This window comes from Abramis brama, assembly GCF_963993115.1.
Source record: "Abramis brama genome assembly, chromosome: 4".
Classification (NCBI taxonomy): Eukaryota; Metazoa; Chordata; class Actinopteri; order Cypriniformes; family Leuciscidae; genus Abramis; species Abramis brama.
This window is the reverse complement of record NC_139966.1, coordinates 45,412,387-45,433,572: the sequence shown is the minus strand read 5'-3', so window position 1 is coordinate 45,433,572 and position 21,186 is coordinate 45,412,387. Positions and strand designations below refer to the sequence as shown.

The following is a 21,186-nucleotide window of genomic DNA, read 5'->3' as shown; positions in this document are numbered from 1 at the left end:
TTATCTGATGCTATAGAAGGAAGAGATGATCGGTTCACGAGCATCTTTAACGGATGCTCTTCTACAGCGATCTGTCAGAGACATTTAAGATCCACAAAACGGTATGTAGCCTATTGTATCGTTTAAATTTATTTTAAAAAATGAACAAATTTGAAAGGTGAGACTTTGTTTAATATGTTTAATATCAGAAGTAACCGAAAAGTAACCTGGTCTGTCCTGTCTGTCAGCATGTTGTCAGTCTCCTCTCTGCTCCGCGATGTATTTTTCACTGCGTGAGAACATGGTGTAGCCTACGTGAGAGGAGCATATAGCTTGTCGGACATAGCGACAGTAACTAAGGGTCTTTGCGAAGGGTCAATTGCATTAAATACAAATAAAATGGACGCGTATCTGTGACCTTTTTAAAAAAAAGTTTTTATCAAAGGGTTTATTTTAACGTGCAAAGTGCAAACAGCAGCATACAGAACAGATCAACAACAGAACCTGGATTCAGTTTAAATTTTCACGCACCTGCAGCATTTCTGACAGTGAGAGAAAAACAGAATAAAATAATACAAATAAAAAACAAAATAGGCCTACACTAAATATATTTTTTAAACTTAAATAATTAACAAATTGAGATGACAAAAAGAAAACACTGAATCCGTTTGAACAAAGCTTTCGAAAAAAACGGCAAGTTTTTTTTTCGTTTGACTAAGATTTTTCGTTAAATAAAAGTAGAAGCCCTACCTTAACACCTTGTCTAATTTTTATTTTAAAAAAAGCAACATCAACGTGATGTGGGGTCAGTCTGGAGCGCAGCCTGTTGACAGTTAGACCCGCGGCAAGAAACACCCTCTCCGATGGGACGGATGTCCCGGGAATACACAGGTAACGTCTCGTGTGTGGTTGCGCGTGTCGACGCGCTCCGTGAGTTAATAAAGTATTTTATTTTTAAACCATGCAGCAAACTAAAAAAAAAAAAGAAGATTAAAAAAAAAAAACGTTTTAAACCGTTTAACTGATAGTATTAATCGGTCAAAATTTTTACTTTCGGTTAACGGTTAAACGGTCAATATGAGCATCCCTAGTCTAGATTACTATATTTATGCTCTGCTGGCCAACATATTGACCTCACTTAACACAAAACAGCCCTCTGCTGCTTTGTACCATTAGACTATTTTATACAATTTGATGTGTTAGAACAGTCATGAGAGATTCATAGACAGGAAAGAGAGCTAACGACTTCCTTGTGGGATTTGAACAAACCTCTAACCTTAGTGTTAAACTGATGCCCCAGTGGTTTTGCTACAGACATGCATGATACCTCAAATCTCCTGTTTCTAAGTAAACTTACTTGAATTTGGTGCTTGACGACTATTTATGTTAGATTGTAGTTTTTCTTCTTTTGCTTCATTTGACGTGGCAAAGCCACACAAAAACTTTTAAGAGTGTTTTTCTTCCCATAAATAGCCAGATATTACTCTATGGTAACTATGGTAACTGGGATTTTCTCCACAGAGGAAGAGAAATCGTATGAGTTAGCAGAGACAGAGCTACAGTCTACTAAGATGAGCAAAATTAGCCAATTATTAATATTAATTATAATTCTTAATGAAAACATTTAAAAATATTTTTTGCTGTGCCTTCCCTGATATGCCTTGTACTTTGAGTTACGCAGACAAAAGTAAATAATAAAGCTCAAATCGGGTAGAATCGGTTTTTCCATTTTAGTTTAAGTTTGAGTAATTTCAGACAGAGATAGATAGACAGATAGATAGATAGATAGATAGATAGATAGATAGATAGATAGATAGATAGATAGATAGATAGACAGACAGGCAGACAGACCTGGATTGCCATCCATCTGTAATGTGTGTGCATGCTCTCAAACTAAAATGAACAGGGTGACAGTGCAGTCCATCTGATCTCTGCACTTTTCTATTGATCAGTTTACAAAGACTTTCATCTCTCATTAAAAAGACCACAACAATACAGTCACTATGACAGAGAATCTCTTTGTGGCATATCAGTGTTAAGATATGCTGCTTTAACCATCTTTACCAATGAAAAACAGGTAGATTACAGCAGACAAATACAGGGAGTGCTGACAAGAGTCAAGCCTGGCACGAGAGAGCCTTCACTGGGCAGGACTCATGTTACAGGGACCCTGGTTAAGTATGCAGGGGAGGAGAGGATGGGAAAGGTAAACTCCAGGGCAATCAATCAGCCGGGGACCCGGGGAGGCCAGGTCGGATTGCCTGACTCTATCAGAGAGCGGTGCTGTTCACTTTCTCTGGGCATAAGGCCATGAGAAAAGAGGAGAAAGAGAGAGAGGACAGAGTGCTATAAGAAAGTAATGAAAAACACAGAAGAGGCGAATGGGATAGTGATGCATAATGTAAAAAATGCAGTGAAAGACAAAGAAGTCCAAAATAAGTAGTGACACAGCCCTGAATGGAAACGAGGGCTTGCCTCTGCAGATGCAGCCATACATGTTGTGTTGCCAACCAACATAAAGACATCCTGTGAGAGCTGGCCCTTCTATCACCTGAGGCTAAACAACAAACTGCTGCTGTTTTTATTAGCATTGTGTCCCGTGTACACTTGACACTGTTTCTGCTGCCAGAGGACAGAGAGAAATGACAGAGTGAAGGAGAGAAAGAGCCAGCTCTCTCTCACTGCATTTTCAGTCACAAATGACCTCTTTCCTTCATGGACAATCATAGCCGGTTGATCAGCCTGTAGCTACGGTATGAATACAGGACGTGATCTGAAACTCTTCTTAAGCCATTGCCAAAGTGTTCTTTGGACACTGCAATGGACATACAATTGCTCCATGATGTCTTTAAAAAAAACATAATTCAACAAGAATGATGATGAATTAAAAATTATATATATATTACATTTCCTTCAACAGTACATACATTCATTGCACCTGTTGGTTACCTGTCTTATATAAATGTATATAAAACACATAAATGATGCATTTAAAAAATAATGATCAAAAACTAATTGCTAAATAAATAGCTAAATGGCTAAAATTACTTAATGGCTATATAAATAAATGGCTAATAAAAAAATAATTATGTGATTGAAATAAAATGAACAAATTGCTAAAAATGCAAACAGCTAGAAAATGCTAAATGGATAAATACATTACAATTATTTATATAAAAACAATTGAAGTGATTAAAATTATTTAAACAAATTGCTAAATTGCTAAAAATGATAAATAAATAAATGAATAAAGCGCTAACATGTTCACTACAAAAATTACAAAGTGGCTCAATTCACCTGTGTTCATTCTATGAACATCAGCTGGATCAGGAAGTGCTTTAGAGCAGGTGTTCAGCAGCAAAGCTTAAGACTGAAACTATCAAACGTCTCGGGAGGAAAGGATATATGCACAGGCCATTTGACCACCGTTCTCACTGTCCAGCACTAAAGCAGCTCTCACTTTTACAAAAGCAAGAGGAAGCAAGAGAGAATGAGAGCAAAAGGGTGAGAGACAGATGAGTGTGAGATTTTAAGCATGCGCGACCTTGGGCAGCCATGTGGCAAACGCCATGCCCATGGCCCCTGTCGAGTCTAGTGCACTCAAAAGCCCTGAGAGAGATAGAGAGCGATGGGCCCAGAATCTCTACATAGCTCTTTACTTCCCCTCACTCTCTGCACTTAAGAGGGTAACGTTGCTCTTGGTCTGAAACACTGCAAATGTCCGCCAGACCTTCTCTGGCCCTGTCGCTCCTTAGTGGCACGGGCGATGTGATGTTTTAAGACCTAGACATTGTTGAATATAGAGCTGAGTGAAAGACTGAGATAGCCATGCCACACACAGACTACCCGCACAAACACACTCCTCTGGGGTCCTCAAAAGAGGACAAGAATCCAATTTTCAATTTACAGTGGACTGGGAAATGTGGTCATCCCTTGAGAGCCTGAAGCATCCATCACCCTCACGTTGTTCACAGTGGATGGAAAGGTGGGCTATCTATGAGTATGTGTGATTACGTGTATCCATGTGTGTGCACGTGTCTGAGATCCATTAGTGGGAAATGTGTGATTGGTGGTAAAGAAAGCTGTTTCCAAACTCTAATGCCACACAATTACTTGAATGTAACTTACTTGAATTACTCTAAATGAGAACATATGTAACATGTTTATTTAAAGGATATAAATAATTATCAAAAAAGTATAAATGAGTATCAAAACCTTAAATCTTGTCCTATTTAATTACTTTAACCAACATCTAGTACACATTCTCCCTTTCTATAATCCCCAGGGAGTTCGTCTGCATTTAGGTGTGCAGGACAGAGTGTTTTGCAGGAGGGTTGTACTCACATGCTATGGAGGACACACCAGCCACAGTGAGGATCTCCAGAACCCAGACACTCGTTGCAGGACGAATACTGCTCGCAGGCCTCCACTGGGACATGGGTCAGCTGGAGACAGACAAATAGAGGTTAGGTTAGGTGTGGAGTGAGACTTTGATTCACTTATGGCTCTCTTAAGTTGTTCACACTGACTGACTACAACATTAAAGGTGGACTCAACTCAACTGTCTCATCTGCAAAGGTTCATACTGTCAAATCTCATTGAAAACGAACACCTTCTGGTCACTCACTGAAATGTATGAATTGAATAACCTTTCCCAGGGTTTTACTTCATGTTCATTAGGAAAATATATTCTGCTGAGCTTTAAAAAAATATTTATATATATATATATATATATATTTTTTTTTTCATTCATCATAAAACTGATAACAGCTTAATCTTTAATACAAACTGAAAGCAGAAAGACTGAAAAGAAAACCCCCAAAATAATTAGAAGACACATGCAACCATTCGATAAACATGGCGTTTTGTCACACAGCAGGATAAGGATGTGCCAAGAGAGCTCATCCTGGGATGTCAACTCCAGCTAAAGCATCTAACCATTTACAGCCAATTAACACTTAAGAACTGGAGAGGCGCTGTGGCACCGATGGGAAACATACCGAACTGAGTCGAACCGAGGGAGAGATCTGCACTGAAACACACATAGTACGTAAGAGCAGTGAAGGCGAGGACCCTCTGCCATCCCTGTCTCCATGGCTACGGCCCGGAGCCCTCAGCTTTCTTTTGCTTTGATTGATAACTTGTCACTGGTGGATGACTACTGTCAATCACAGCTTAGATGACAGCTGATAGGTCCAGAGCGGTCAGGCTGGGTGAATGACAGATGACATTACTGGCCTCACCACAGTGGTGTTTTTATTTTTGAAAGAAATGGGCCTTTTGCCCCCATTTCAATCAGGCTTGAGAGTGAGACTGCGTTTTCAGATTTGACTATAACATTTATAAGAGCCGAATGACCAGTCGCAGTGAATCATGGCTCATATTTAAGTGTGTCGCTCTTGTTCTGGTGTCAGCGCTTATCCATCAGAGTGTAGCTGCGTCAAACTATCTCTCTTTCTGGAACATTCTTACAGATATCTCAGCGACATTTATGTGAAATGATTTATGATACAGAAATACTAAATTAAGACCATCATAACGCCTATTTGGGTGGTAACCATTTTGAGAGGTGATGTGAGGTCATTTCAGCCTTCACGGGGCGATTTTGTCAATGTTTTTAGAAACTACCCAGGAGAAATTTCCAGACCGAATCATCTACTGCTTTTTTACAGAAAGCACCTGATGTAATTGAATGTTCCAACTGATATCTCAGAGTGTTCAAGGAGAACAAATGATTTTGAAAATCTCTTTTGACTCATGAGAATTTGGGTATTTGGCACAATAGAAATAAATTACATGAATAAAATTACACCCCGCCACAGAGGCTGGGAGCTTTGAAAAATTTTTTATTTTATTTTTTTATCCTATTGGGCACACAGTCAAAATGGGCAATCTTGAAAAAGTGTTTGTTAAACAACAAAACTCCCCTGTGAATTAAAGGGATAGTTCACCTAAATAAAATAAAAACATTGTGTCATAAATTACTCAACCTCATATTGTTCCAAATAAGACTTTAGTTCAAAGTATGTGAATAAAAGCCAAAATATTAAATCTGATCATTATATAAAGCCATCGTGTCTCTTCAGAAGACTTGGATTAAACTACTCGATTCATATTGAATACATTTACAGTGTCTCTATGACAATTTGAATGCATACAATTTTTGGTGGAATGGACTTGCAATGGAGAAACAAAGGTCTTTTTGGTTTCATTAAAAACATCTTCATTTGTGTTTTGAATATGAACGAGAGTCTTACAGGTTTGGAACAACATTAGGGTAAATAATTGATGAAAGAATTTTCATTTGAGGGTGAACTATTCCTTTAATTGGCAGACAAAAGCATGAGCTGAATGTAAACGTTTTCATCCTGAAAAATATGTATTAAAAATCATCCTAGTTATTACATCATGTTATGTTCTGTTACAAAAAGAGATTAAACATTAATAAATTGTGTGTTAGCTTTAAACAGGCCTTTCTGGACTCATTTCATAAAAAAAACAAGATGATGTGAAATCTCTCTCAATAGGCTCTGCTGTCTAAAAGCCCATTAGAACTGTATCTAATGTTGCCCTCTGATTTCTCCATCCCAGAGGCTTTTGCAAAAATATTCTGACTGGGATTTACAGTAAATATCAGAGACTTTTCCAAAAGAATGAGAGAATGCAGTCCTCTGAATGGCTTTAAAGGTATAGTTACATTTACAGCTATTAGAGAAAGATAAAGAGCATAAGAGAAGAAAGCAGGGGGTGAAAAAGAGAGACCAGGAGGTTGCGACTGAAAGAGGGCATCCTTTGGAAGAGTGCTCCAGATGGCTCGATCTCGCTGCTGCGTCTGTGGTTCTAAATCCAGGAGAAAAGTCATTTCTCTCTTGTCACGCACACACGATGCCTGTCAGCTGGTCTCGGTGCCGCCACAAAGCCCCCCGTCACTCCCCGGCTGCACACCTGAATTTTCTTCCTCCATTTCACAGCTATGAAGAGGTAAATTATCAGGCATTGTGATAGAGCGCCTGCCTTAGCATAGGGGGCCTGAGAGACTTGCAGGTTAGGCCTTAGTGAGCAGAGAGGGAGATTGACTCTCATTACCTTTAGAAAATGATAAGGGTTTAGGAGCCGACCGTGAAATTCTCCCCTCTGATACGACAGGTTTCCTTCCTATTTATGAAAGAGCTTGTTGCGCTGTTGAAATGTCTGTCTCACGCTCTCTGTATGTGTGTGTGTGTGTGTGTGTGTGTGTGTGTGTGTGTGTGTGTGTGTGTGTGTGTGTGTGTGTGTGTGAAATCACAGATTGTAAAGGCAGGAGCTTTCACAAAGCATCAGATCTGTATGCAACAGGCACACATGACTGATATAAATCTCTGAAATTAATAAGAGAGCAATCCACAGATGAAATTTATAATCTCATGTGCGAGTATGGATGTGTGTGTGTGTTCATACATACTTCAGTCAGCTAGGCATAAACCCCATCATCACATGTTGTGAACAGCAGGCTATTTTTAGGGCAGAAGCAGAGCCATCTGTCCGCACACCTCTCTTTTAATAATAATACTTGATAATATGAGATTTTTACATTCTGAAGAATAGTGTCTGCATGTGCAAAACCTGCCACCACAATGCTTATGTGTTTGACAGGACATTGCAATTCTGTTGCTAAGATGTTCTGTGTGGTTTGTAGGGTGTTGCTTAGGTTATTCTGGATCATTATTGGCCTAAATCAAAACCTCACCCCCAAGTCTCTATTATATTCACATCTCTAGATATTGCTCAAATCCCTAAACTTAAAGGTGAAGCGTGTCATTTTTGTGCCACTAGCATCGTCAACAGAATTGCATGCTTTCAAACGGGTGGTTTTGAAGTTTTGGAACACCCAACTTCAATTGGTTAAAGTATTTTAGCATAGACAAAATCTGCATTTCATTAAGTGAGCACGCAACATTTTTGATCGCCCTCTTATTTCCATAATTTTTTTGTTCTGTCTCAACTACATAATCCAACAGGTTCTCACTCCCAACTAGTCACAAGTTTACGCTTGGTCAGGACCCCTCACCGTCACTTTTCAGCAAACAGGCTACATTTTTCGATGCGTGTGAGAACGTGTTGCAATATCACTAAAAGTGCAAAAGCCAAAATAACTACATTCAATAATTTTTTTATTTCAACAATGGTTATCATCATTATTACTATTATTAACAATAAATTAGGCTACTCTTATTTAACAGTTATTTTTAGTGAATCAAAAACACTGTTTACCGATTTACAAACAAATGATTCATTTGAGCAAGTCCTATTAAAGGCACACTGTGGAGAAATTGTGTTTTTGTCAAACAGCGACCCCTAGAGTCGCTGTGAAATACTGGCACTGTCGTAAATAGATGTATTGGGCCCTGTTGCTAATTTTTTAAACATGTTTTTGTAATGTTTTGTAAAGTTCCCTTTAAAATGTACTGCATTTGCAAGAATATGTAGACAGAATACACTATATATCTATAATAAATATATACAAATGAATCTGAATCAAATCAATTCAAAATCGAATCAAAAAATCTAAATCAGAAAAAAATCTGTAATTCTTCCTAGGTAGCACATACTTTAATATGCCACGCACTTCCTGTTAGATGCAGTGAGTGAGTCTATGTATAGCGCACTCCGCTGGTGTAGAGTGGATATGCGATCTCTGCCGTAGCTACAGTAATACATGACTGTGAATTCTGCATTTAGTCTCAGTGGCCCACAACAGAGCGCACTTTAACACACTCCCCACGGCGATAGACAGAGACGGAGACAACAAGAGGAGGAAGAAGACAAATGTGTCCAGAAAGAGGACTTCCCGCTGCCCTCTCGAGCTGGAAAAGGAGTGGCGCCGACTCAGGAATCTCATTATGTCGTAAATCCGTTAGGTTATTAGTCATTTATCTGAGAGCTCTGTAAGAGGATAGAGACCAGCAGATAATGAGGCAAACTGACAAATGACACTGCCCAACAGATTAATGCAGCCAAAAACTAGCTGCGTACGGAGGCAGCATTTTAAGGCATCATACGTCAGCTCGCTCTAAATGCTTTTAAAAGCAAGTCTGTGTGTGTAGACACATAAATAAAACTATATAAGAGCTTCCACAATAGTTGCGACACTCCACCTAAGTGTTTTCTGCTTGTCTATAGATTGAAACGCTGCATGTCAAATTAAAAGCAGACTCCTCATCACCCATTTTGTAATACCTGGTCATCAAGCCTACTTTAATTACCCGACTAATCTAATCAAACAAAGTCCTCTTCCATTTCTTTCTCCCTATATGAAAACCATCTGTAAATCCCACAGACCTGACTGACTGGCAGAGTTCCTCAGTCATCGAGGAGCGGAGCTGTGGTTTATTATGGAGCCTAATCCACTGGGCTCATCTGTAGCTCAACGTTCCTCTGCTGGCATTAACAAACTTCCTCTGACTCACTGACTCACCATTTCTTGCATGAAGTGAGCTGACTATCTACTTAGCATTTATGTTTAAGGTATGTTTAAACAATTAAACCGAATGTTTGAACTCATCTAAAACAGCTACGTTGGACACAAGATACGAAAAACAGCATATATACAAGACAATGTACATTTAGTTGTGGTGACATTTTTAATAACCGTCATAATGAAAATATACAATTGAAGAAATTTTTCTGTGAGTGTTAGGATTCTAGTTAGGGATGAAAAATGTAATCTCACAAAACAATGGAATTCTCCATTATGATCAAAAACAAACATGTGCGAGTGCCCTTATCAGCGGCATAATGTTGTGTTTTCAAGAACCGATGAGTCACAGAAACAACAGGCTTCAGGGAAGAAGTGACATTTGTTGTCATGTGACAGAACAATATCTGACATACAACACACTAAGCTCGACCCAGCCAATTATCTGCTGATCAAACATTAGCTGAGCTTCAGCCAATCACAGAGAAGCTATATTATTGCGCAAGAGCATAAAATAAAATAAAAAGGAATAAAATAATTTCAAGCATGTCAAACACAAAAACTGCAGCTAACACCAACACAACTACACACTCATATTTAAATGAAATCTTCCCTCCGACACACTAACACAACCACACATGTAAAGACACAAGGCACACGTATCCCACTCTTTCTGTATTTGCCCATTTTTGGATGTTTAACCACCAGTGAAGCAGAAGACAGATGACAACATCTCATCATAACTGATTTATGAAATGAATCCATCAATGTCCATCTTAAATGAATCTCACTGGTAACGCACACACACACACACACAGCCTGGCTGAAGAGAAATTTCATTGTGATTTGGGCATCAGAGGGGGTCATGAAAAGTGCATACGTGTATAGAGTGCTTGTCAGTGGAAGATGAACGCTGGTAATATGAGTTGACAATGTTCTCCTCTCTCATAGTAACAAACACAGCAGCACTGAGCTGTTGCCAACTTAATTACCATGTCTCATTAACGTGCCTCAAGTGTCAAATATTTATATATAAAAAATAAAATAAAAATCTCAATCCATTTTAATGTTGCATATACTGACAGACACTAACACATTTATATTTACATCATTGTGAGAATCTCCTACTGTCATGTATTGTTCATTAAGCAATTGATCGATGTTGGATCGCTTTGTGTTCATACTGTTCTGGAAGTCAAGAATGGTCTACTTGTGGTCATTTCTTTATATTAAATTATAATCAGCTGGGTCCCCACAAAGCTGCACTTCTTTCTATATTCCTGGAGACATTTGGTGGAAATCTGACATGCATCCATCCCCAGAACCGCAGCAGATGCTCAGGTCTGGTAGCTGGTCATAGTCATGGTTAAAAAGGCTGTGCCCTTCCATGCCCTGGGGGCTTCGCAGACGGAAAATACAATTATGTGCGCTGTGAACCCAGCCACTCTGTGTGCTAACTGGATTTACATTCAGGCCTTGATACTCCACTCCCGGCCGTCACACAAACATATCAGAGCTGATTCTGTCCAGACGACATCATTAGGCCTACAGGCACCAAAACCAAGAACCACATCACTAAACGCACTATAGAAAACAGATCAGAGTAGCCACACACACACACACAAATGCTGAACTAACAACACTGACTTTCCGTCTCACCTTTTATTGCTCTTTCCTCTAAACAGGGACATATTATAATCTTTTATTATGTTTAAAGGTCAAGTTGGTGATTTTTGTGCTATTTGCTAAACTAACTGTTTTCTGAACACTCCTCGTCTTCCATTGGTCAGCCTAACTCCAAAAGACAGTATAGCTACACATACTTGTTGCATGTGTTATTCTACAATATGTATGTGATTGCAACCTGGCATTTGTGTGTCCATTTGAAACTCCTTTAATCACAATCAGCATTTCAGGAGAAATGCCTTTGTTCTCGATGACTAAAATTCCCAGAAAGTTTGCCAAAAGCATCCAGACATCCTGAGTACTTCTTTTCACTCAAACACAATGGGCTGCAGTCTAAGTAGGCCACTGCAATAACACAACGAAACGTTCTCAAGATCCGGATGTCACAACGGGGGATTGGCAGAGAACGTTGCATATGGGACCGCCGTTAAATGGCAGCTCGTAATTGAAATTAAAGGTCGTCTTTATTAAACCTGTTCTGATGAGGTGGCAGATGCCTTATCCCACCTATGAATGCCCAGAGCTGATCTGCAATGAAAGAGTTTGACTTTGAGCTGTTTGGCTGGTGTGAGACACACTTAAATTATTAACACTTACACTACCTGCAGTTTCAACTTGCCCTACATGAATTATGAATATGCTGCAAGCATGAGAGTGTATAGAAGCCACTGTCTCCAGCCTGCTTTGTGACATAGCTGTAATAAAAAACACACAGAGACAAAAAATCTATTTAATTTCCCTGAAAACAGGGAAAACGAACATCAATTCTTCAGATTCAAACGAAGCCATTGAAGCAACAATTGTCTTAAATTGCGGACAGAGCGTTCTAGGGTAGGACAAAGCCCAGGCGTACTGTACGTGCTCACCTCCGACGGGTTTTGCACAAAAGACAGATCCGAAAATCCGGTGTAAAATGACAGTAAACTGCAAGAGAGAAGAACACAACTTCCATTTGGATGGTACTTAGACAACAAAAGGCTTTAATGTGCCAAGACCAGTAATTTGTGTAACTCCATTGAGCTCTGAACCTCACTGTCATTCGTTTAATGCAGTAGGAACTATAGCTGAGGCCTCTGTTATTAACACACACAGCTGTCCCTCTGACCACACACACACCTCTGACGCTGACATTGTCTAAAGTTACAATAAAAACACTTAGCCCTAGAAGAAAGGATGACAAATGTGGACAAAAAGCCAAGCACAATAATTAGCTGTAAGCTCTGATAACTGTAATCTGCATCACTCTCAACAGACAGTCTGGCCCCTTTCCTTAAAAAGACATTTATCTTGCTGTTTAAAATGATACAGGAAAGTAGCCAGATTTAATTAGAGGGATAATCAGGGGATTAATTAGAAAGAGAAAGTAAGAGAGGGAGAGAGAAAGAGACAGAGAGAGAAGGAAGCAAAAAATTAAGTCACCTTATAATTTACAGTAAAAAAAATAACGGTCCAACGTTGGTTCTAATTCATTAAAAAAAAAAATATATCTATCCAAGTGTGTCACCTTTCTGCATGAATTATATACTGTACATGTCTCTTTTTAGTTCAAAGATTGTATTTGAAAGAATATAATTTCCAACCATTTTTTCAAAAGTGCCATACTTAATGCACCACTTTTGTCAGTAATTTAGAATTTTTTAATTATGTCGTCAGAAGCCACAATAGTATCCAACAGTATCCACTTTTATTCGGTGGCCTTGGTTTCGGAAGTTTTTTTTAACATAGATATTTTTATAAAGTCTCTGTTAAAGTATTATAAACCATGAATCATCCCAAACCAGAATATGTTGATTATGTATGTAGAGCTACCATTTACATTTTTTGGCAAAATATACATACTGTATATACAAATATATTTAAGAAGTTAGAGAGCGTAGGGAGACTCCGTTACATCATTTGCAGTGCTTCATGGGAGTGGGTGAGCGCTAAAGAGTTGCTTTGGCATGATGTGCTTTCGATTCTATGACTGGTGGAGATTTCTTTGTAAATAATGGTTTATAATTCCTGGTTAAAAACTACATTACCCATAATTCTACAAAGTTGAAGTTACTAACTGTTGACTGTGGCATATAAAGACCGCCATATAGAATTAGGGTCCTGGGTCAAAGGTGACTTAACATAAGATCTTAAAATAAAAACATTTTACAGTAGTGGACTTCATGTATCAGACGGCTCATACAGTATAACCTCAACAGGCCTGGTTTCATGGGAACCGTGATCAGTGCTGTACTCACAGCTGATCTCAGCAATGACTCCGTAAGGGGCACTATGGGCTCTCGAACCCAGCAAAACTTGAGCTCTGTTCAACCAATCAGCCTTAACCACACAGATAACCCAGACCATCTCAGCTCCCAAACACTATCATTCCCTGCCTCTTAATCCCTCACATTCCCTCCCTCTATCTCTTTCACTCTGTCTTTAAGGCTGGACCAGCAGGAGATTATCGACCTACTGTCCTTATTTTTCCTGCTCCGCTCTCCCGCTGGGAATTTATATGACAGCGTGTGCTCATGATTGTTCTAGTATACACTAAATCTGGGATGTAGGCAGTAAATACAGGGGAAAAAAAATCATGTTCCAGTTTACTAAACCTATTATTATTAATACAAAAAGAGCAGTCACGGGTGTATCATGCTGAACTTCCAAGCAGCCCCCAAGCTTTACTATTTTTGAGTGTACAGTATACAGTGAAAGTGTACGTGTGAAAGAGTTTAAGGTACACAAGGGTAAATGTTTTAAGTGGTGAAGGTTTGTGTGTGTGTGTGTGTGTGTGTGTGTGTGTGTGTGCGCGTGTGTGTGTGTAGAGTGAGAGCGGAGCAGATGCACTAGGCTCAACCACAAAAACAGTCATGAGAATTTCTGCATTTTGTTATCAGTCATAAATATTAATGCGGACATCTCAACCACAGAGCTAGAGACAAACTGTGAGAGTGGGATAGACAGACAGAGAGAGACTAAGACAAAGAAGCAAGCCAAAAAAATGGCATGTCTCTGTTATTCACAGCAAAACAAACAAAAATGTAAACACAGAAATGAGTCTGAGTGAGATCTGAATCTGTGCAAATATATTAAAAACTATCAAAGCAATAAAGCAGTTCACTGGAAAATTCAGTGAAAGTTTCAATAGAATTATTCAAACAGACAACCTGTGAGTCTTTCTGTGATTCACACTGTTTATGTCCAGCCACAAGTATAACACAGTTTTGGCATTATTTTATTTCACATTCATTCAAGATCACAACTCAGGTGAAATATAATTTGGTTTGCTGTAGTGCTGTAGATTCAGCAGTGGTGCTAGTGATGCAAGAAGCATTGTGTTACATCATAGATCATTAAATTTTAACGCAAACTAGAATAAATCTTTCAGTGTGCATGTGTGTACATGTGTGCTGGAGGGGGGAAAGATATACAGGTGGGATGAGAGAATGCATGTTCACTAAATAGCTTCTAAATATATGCATGATTCCCCAGTAGATGTGATCCCCTGATGTTTGGGACTAAACAGAAACCAGACGACAACTCTCTAACTGGGCTAATAGGCTAATTGCAACAGGGTGAGATTATTCACTGGCAGAACACCACAGGTCCAGCTCTGGTATTTATTCACGTCAAAGAAAACACCATCTTTCATTTCCCATAAGACTTGAGTAGATGATCATGGCCTAGTTTTAAACCAGAGTTTCAACTTGTCTTAAATTATGTTTACAGCATAGCTAAAGTTGGTGAGAGTGACTAAAACTGCCTGGATTCTAGTTTAACATCTGAATTAATGTGGCAAATCATTAAGATGTAGGAAATATTGTGTTCTGGTGTAAGAGTCAAGGTGAGGTCACTTAGCAAAAAAGGTCTATTGTCAATAGTGTAGCCATGTGTGAAGAACAGCTCACACAGAAGTCACTTTCTCGTTTTCAGTTTTCGGGTTTACCCATTTTCTGTGTAAGCTGTTTTCTGTTGGTCAATTTGTAGTGATCAGCTTGAATCAGTCTCAAAATCTGCATTGGGAAATATTTTGCCATGAGCTAAAAAATCCTGATCACATGGATTCCAATTAAAATGTGAATTTTCACGAGTGAAATCCAGTCATAATAAAGGTAAATGTGACTACACCTTCAGCTGTAAACAGGCAGTGTGTCCAAACACAATTTCTAAAACTATCCAGTAGTAACTTTTGCAGACTAGGCAATTTACAAGTTGTGTCCAGCCAATGTGATTGACTAGCTCTACCTGAGCTGTGCCTCAAATTCCAGGATGCCGCCGTCCACTGACCCTCACTGCTAGTGAAGTGGATTTTACTGAATGAGATTTCAGATTTATTGCCATTGCTATAAATCGTGACATTGCCTGACCATCCGCTTTCAGGCGAGAGTGTGACATTACAGAAGCAGTGTATTGAAGTAAAAGGATTTGTGGGTAAAAATGTCGGCTTGAATTTGCCTTGATATTCAAACTAACTATTGGGATTCTTTAACCGTTTGTAAGTATGTGTGTGTGTAAGAGAGAGAGAACTGAAAGCCTTAAATCCAGATGATAAGTGCAGACAAGGGTGTTCGGGGTAATATAAAAGAATGGAGAACACCTCATCTAGGGGTCAGAGGTCAAAGGTTAAAACACCTAATTGTCACATTAAGAACAATTTAAGTGTTATCTTGATTCATGCAGCAGACATGATAAGCAGTGTAGGACTGTGTAGGACCTGGACATAGGTGGCATAAAACGCTATACTGGGTAATTCGAAAAGCATTATTTATGTCACAAGAAAAGGCCTGATGACAGGTTATCTGAATTGGGATGTTTTTACAGCACTAAGTGCATGCAGTGTTTTTCTGATTTCGACATTTACAAGCTTCAGTAGTGCTAAAGATATCAGGGACAGAGCCAAATCTCCTCCATTACACCGATTGGGACACTTTGAGCAGGCATATACTAATGTGTAAATTGTGTGTGTATTTTTGACACAGTGAGTGAAAATTTAATCCACTAAACCATCACCTGTCACTTTTTATAATATGAAATGTCCTATCTTCTCTTTGGCTGTCCAAGCGCATCTCTCAGGCTAAAATTACAGTAAGTGAAACCCACAAATTCTGGTATAATTTTATCGCTCACTCTTTCCCAGCTTACATGTGCTGCATAAATCCTGATGCATTTTGGGCAAATGGCAGCAGTGACTCACCTGTGACTCTGACATCACATACACAAAGTGCTGATCGGCAGAGAAGGCCATGTCTCTCAGGATCGGCCCATTGTCGACCACCTGGATGGTTTCGTACTGCAAAGCACCATAGGTAGGACCATCTACCCGAATCTGAAAGGAGAGAGAATAAAGACACTGTGTTACTCGACCATTCATACGTTAGTAACGTGAAAGAGACAGAGGCTGTGTCCAAAATCACACCCATCCTTTTTAATTGATTATTAAATAGTTAATTAAGGTTATACATGCTAGTTTCCATGACAGAGTTCAAGATAAATCTTTTCATTACTACTGGAGCTGCCAGTTTGCTAAGTTTCAAATGATCATTTAACAGCAAGCATAAACTATTTAAAAGAGGCAGTCTTTCCGGCGAACTCACTTACTTGTTCGAATTCACTCACACATTTTCATTCACTCCTTCAAGTGGACTATATTAGTGAAGTAATGTAAGGAATGGTGAATAAGGTTGATTTTGAACACAACCAGAGTAAAGCAGAGGGGAAGGGAAAAGAGTTGTTAAGTTGTTAGACAGCTGTAGGCGACGTTACGTGCCATAAATTGCAGGTTCAGCAGAGAGCTGTAACATTCTCACACAGCTGGACTGCAGTGATGGAGGTCTCATGACTATATCTGAACATCTGTTGTTGCTGATGCAAAAGTGCACACTCACACTCTGTTCTGGTCTAGATATAACCCTAGCCTCCCTCCAGACTACATCTTCCAACCAAACACAGTCACTAAAGGGCCCTGTGAGAACTAAAGTCTTTATACCTGCCATTACACATTACAATACACCTGATAACCCATTATGAAAGAATGAATGAGCTATTTCCCTTCCCTTTTTGACACTAAACAGTTTAGGAGGTATCATGTCGATTCCTATCTGAATAAACCGTTTTATCTCTGCGTTTATGGCCTGGACTCCCATCAGACCGCAAGTCCTGTCAGCCTAAGATCATCTTACCACAAGAGACGTATAAAATAATTTTGTGGCACCACTTCAAAAAGTCCCTCTCTGAGTCTCTGTAAAGTTTAAGTGTTCCCTTTGGCTTTGCATTCACTTTCTCAGGGGCTTCTTGTACTGTATGCTGAGGGTCACAAACAAAAAGGAAAAAAGCGCTAGAACAAAAGAAGAGAACAGAAGGGAAAGGGGCGAAAGAAAGCAAAAACCCTTCACACGAGGCAAAGCCTTATTCAGCAAGAAGGTTATCTAATCTCTCCAATCGAGGGCTGGTTAATTTGGCAGGGATTGGGTTTCGGCCAGGAAGGACTGCAGTGTTTGGGATGGCAGCGTGTGGACAGTGGAAGAATGAACTGCAGGAGGGCTTGCGAAGCCCCGGTCGAGCCCCGAGAGAGATACATGGAGTGGTCCGACAGATCACTGGAGGGATGGCCATTATCACAACCGTAGATAAACAAATTAGCCCAAGGGGATGACTATTAGCATGTCTGTTAGCGTTAGCACGGAGGAATAATAGGAGAGTATCTGATCACAGATAGAGTAAGAAAAAAAGAAAAAAGAAGCAGCTAAATCAACATGCTAATATACATAAAATACACAAGACAACAGAGCAACACCGGACTATCAGAGGCCCTCAAGCAGCAGTTCATTAGTCCTAAAGTACATCAGTTTTTATTAATGTATTATCAATATTTTATTTTATGATTATAAACTGCTGAATTCCTAAGCCTTGAACAAAACAATATACTTTTCTCCCTTTCATTTCAATATCAATAAAGTGGATTATATTCTTTAAATCCTGATTGGATTACACCACTAATCTGTGAATCACACAATCATTTAGATTTAATTCCAGTTCAAAGCCATGGCTCTGACACCATTTATACAGTTGTTGTTATCTCACCCTCAATTTCACACTTTCTGTGTTTGTACTAAAAAAACTTAAAAAACTTAAACTTCTATAATGCATTACCATTACAATTTGTTGCAGACTGTCTTAAAATAGAAGAACTATTTCATTTTGGAGTAGAAGTAAGCCTGCACATTTCTGCTCCATGCATTGTGCTCTGTGGGACCTCAGGTACACACTAACCACTGCAGTGTCTCAAAACATCCACCTAGTGGCCATGGACTGTAAAAACAGTGGCCAGTCATGTGAGACAATATGTGGGGTTAAATTACAAAGAACATTGATGGTTAACAGCTATTTTTCAGAATTTACATCAAGGTCACTCGATTATGCATGATAAAAGTGCTTTTAGTATTATATATATATATTTTTTTTTTTTTTATTCAGTATATGAATGAAAAAGGATGATGAAGTTAATATCACAGCATTGCTCATTTGTAACACTTGATATAGATCAGAGGTTAAAGCATCACACTGTCATAGGGCAGTGTAGTAGAGAATGGCAGGCTAGTTAAGATCAGCCAAGCGAACAGCAAACAGAAGGAGAGGTGATGAAGGAGGCCATAACCACAGGAGCTCTGCAGCTTCATAATGTGGGCAGGACTCTACCCAGCATCCATGGAAACTGCAATTTCCTCTGGTTCAAAACAACTTCATCTTAAGCCCTGGTATCAGGCCAGTGATATGACTAAAGATTAAGACTGATGGTGTAGTAGACTATATTCTCAAAAACTGTGGCATGAATTCACTAAAACAGTTGGAGACTATTAGGTGTGGTATCCCAAAACTGCATCTTATTCACTGAAGAGCCTTAATTTTTTACCCTCCAGCTATAGTAGATGATGAATACAGAAATGTATCACTTTTCCACTCAGAATATTTACCAAGCAGGTTTTGTCATTATGTATGTGAAACATTTTTCTTGAAATCTTTTTATTTTATTGAATCCTTTTAGGTTAGCTTAGAGCTTTCTTTAAACTAACTTGATTTAAAAAAATAATGCAATTCTTTCTGGATTCATGTTGTCACTAGTCTTGTAAGTGTATTTAACCTTGTTTGATTCATAATACTATGATAACAATATTAAATAATGAAAATAATAATAATAATAATATAAATTACATTGATTTACATATACATACATACATACATATATATATATAGTTATGTAGTATGTATATAAATGTAATTTTTATACAACTGCCTGCCTACAAAAATTCAGGAGCATTTATTTATTGATTTGAATGGAAATATTTTCCATTGTGGTACATTTCAATGCAAAGTATAAACACATCATGCAATCCCCACTCAATCAAACTCCTTTCAATCGGCACTCCTGTGCTATCCGACTAGTGATGGCTGCCCTTTCAAACTCAGATTTTTATTCTCTATCTAGCATTTTCCATTGACTTCAGAAAAATTTTGCATAAGTATGTAAGCCCCCATCTCAGGAGGACGCTTTACTTTTGCACCGGCAGGCACAAGGCAGCCCTTGCAAAAGCTTGCTGTTAACTTAAGCATTTTGCAGAGGAAAAAAGCGATAGAACTCTTTACAAACCCTAAATTTAACCTTGGCAATAGCAAGTCTTGTGATCTTTCAGTGAGCTTTTCTTCCACAAGCTGCAGTCACTTGGGAGGTGTTCCTTCTGTTTCCTTTAAAATGAGTGTGAGATAGCCCACACTCCCCATTTGCGAGGGCAACAGCGGTGCCACAAATACACCACTCACACAGAGAGCAGAAGTCTGTTCGCCATGGAACACGGGATGCTTCTGGTTGCCCATTACATTACGGCTCAGAACGAGCCTACACTGATATAGAACAAAGCTGAGAAGAGGCACTGAGTCACTGAAGTGCTGTGACAAAAGAAAACTACAAATAACTTCAACAGAGCTGACAGTACAAACTCGTGGGACACCAGACACCAGGCAGTGTTTGGGTGAAGGCCACTACGATTAAGGCAGTGTGCTGACGCTCCCTCGAGAGTTCCTTTAGAAGCAAGAGCCACTCTGATGCACAGATATTGATCTATGACATTCAAACCCCAACTATAACAAAAATAGAGCTGCACGTGTCGACATCTGTAAGCAGATCGGCCTCGCTACCGTGAGTGACTCTGTGTCAAGACGTTGAGATTGTTTTCTGTTTTTTTGAGTCAAATCCCCTGAGAGAGTTTGAGATAGAACCTGCACATCAGCACTCTTAACGCACTGGGAGATCTTGACGTGTTCCAGCCTGCTATAGACAAGGAAAGTGGAACGAAAGGTTTGCTTTGTTTTCGACGCCTCCATTGGTTGAGTCGGAGTGTGCTGTAGTAAACAGCGAGAGTGGGTGGACTGGGAAGTCTCTTAATGTCAATCAATGCTGAAAGAAAACTGCAAATTCCCATTTTGCAACATCAATACTTAGCTGAAGGCGACTGGGTTTGCAAAATGAACTTGAATGGGCTGACGCTAAGCTGGGGAATTAAAGATGATCATGTCCTGAAAAACCATTGTCTGGTGTCATGGTTATCACTAAGTATTAGGCAATAAAGAAATGAGATGATTTCAGTGGGGAATAAAGACTTTTGTGGTCAGGGTCTCTAGACTGCAGAAAACAAATTTAGGACCAAATTCACTCGTGCCTGTGGAGTGCTATATTAAACATAAAAATTGATTGCATTTACATTTATTCATTTAGCTCACAAATGAGGTAAAATATATGTGTTCATTGAAATTCATTGAAAGTCTTTGGGATGTGCTGGAGTAGACTTAACAGAGTGCTTGACTTGCATTTTCAATACAAGATCTTGACCAAAAATGTATGCACCTCTTGATGGAAAAAAATGTCCCTACATGGTCAAGAAATGAAAAGCTACACAATGCATCAGTTAGGTTTAAAAGAACTGTTGCCAAACATATACAGTAACATGCTAGAAAAATAATCACTGCAATAATGATCCAATCATAGGCTCTTAAGCATTTGCCTATTTAAATCCAAATAAATATCCATTTATAATCCA

At 39.0% G+C, this 21,186-nt stretch overlaps 1 protein-coding gene across 2 annotated transcripts in view; it reads right to left on the bottom strand.

The window, feature by feature from the left end:
- The window catches only part of plxna4 (plexin A4), a 201,461-nt gene that overhangs the window by 72,643 nt on the left and 107,632 nt on the right, over positions 1-21,186 (bottom strand). For both annotated transcript variants that reach the window (XM_084111368.1, XM_084111369.1), the window contains exons 4-5: positions 16,293-16,424; positions 4,324-4,424 (exon numbers count right to left, since the gene is read on the bottom strand). In XM_084111368.1, coding sequence (XP_083967494.1) covers positions 4,324-4,424; positions 16,293-16,424 — 233 coding nt within the window. The remainder of the gene's footprint in view (positions 1-4,323; positions 4,425-16,292; positions 16,425-21,186) is intronic.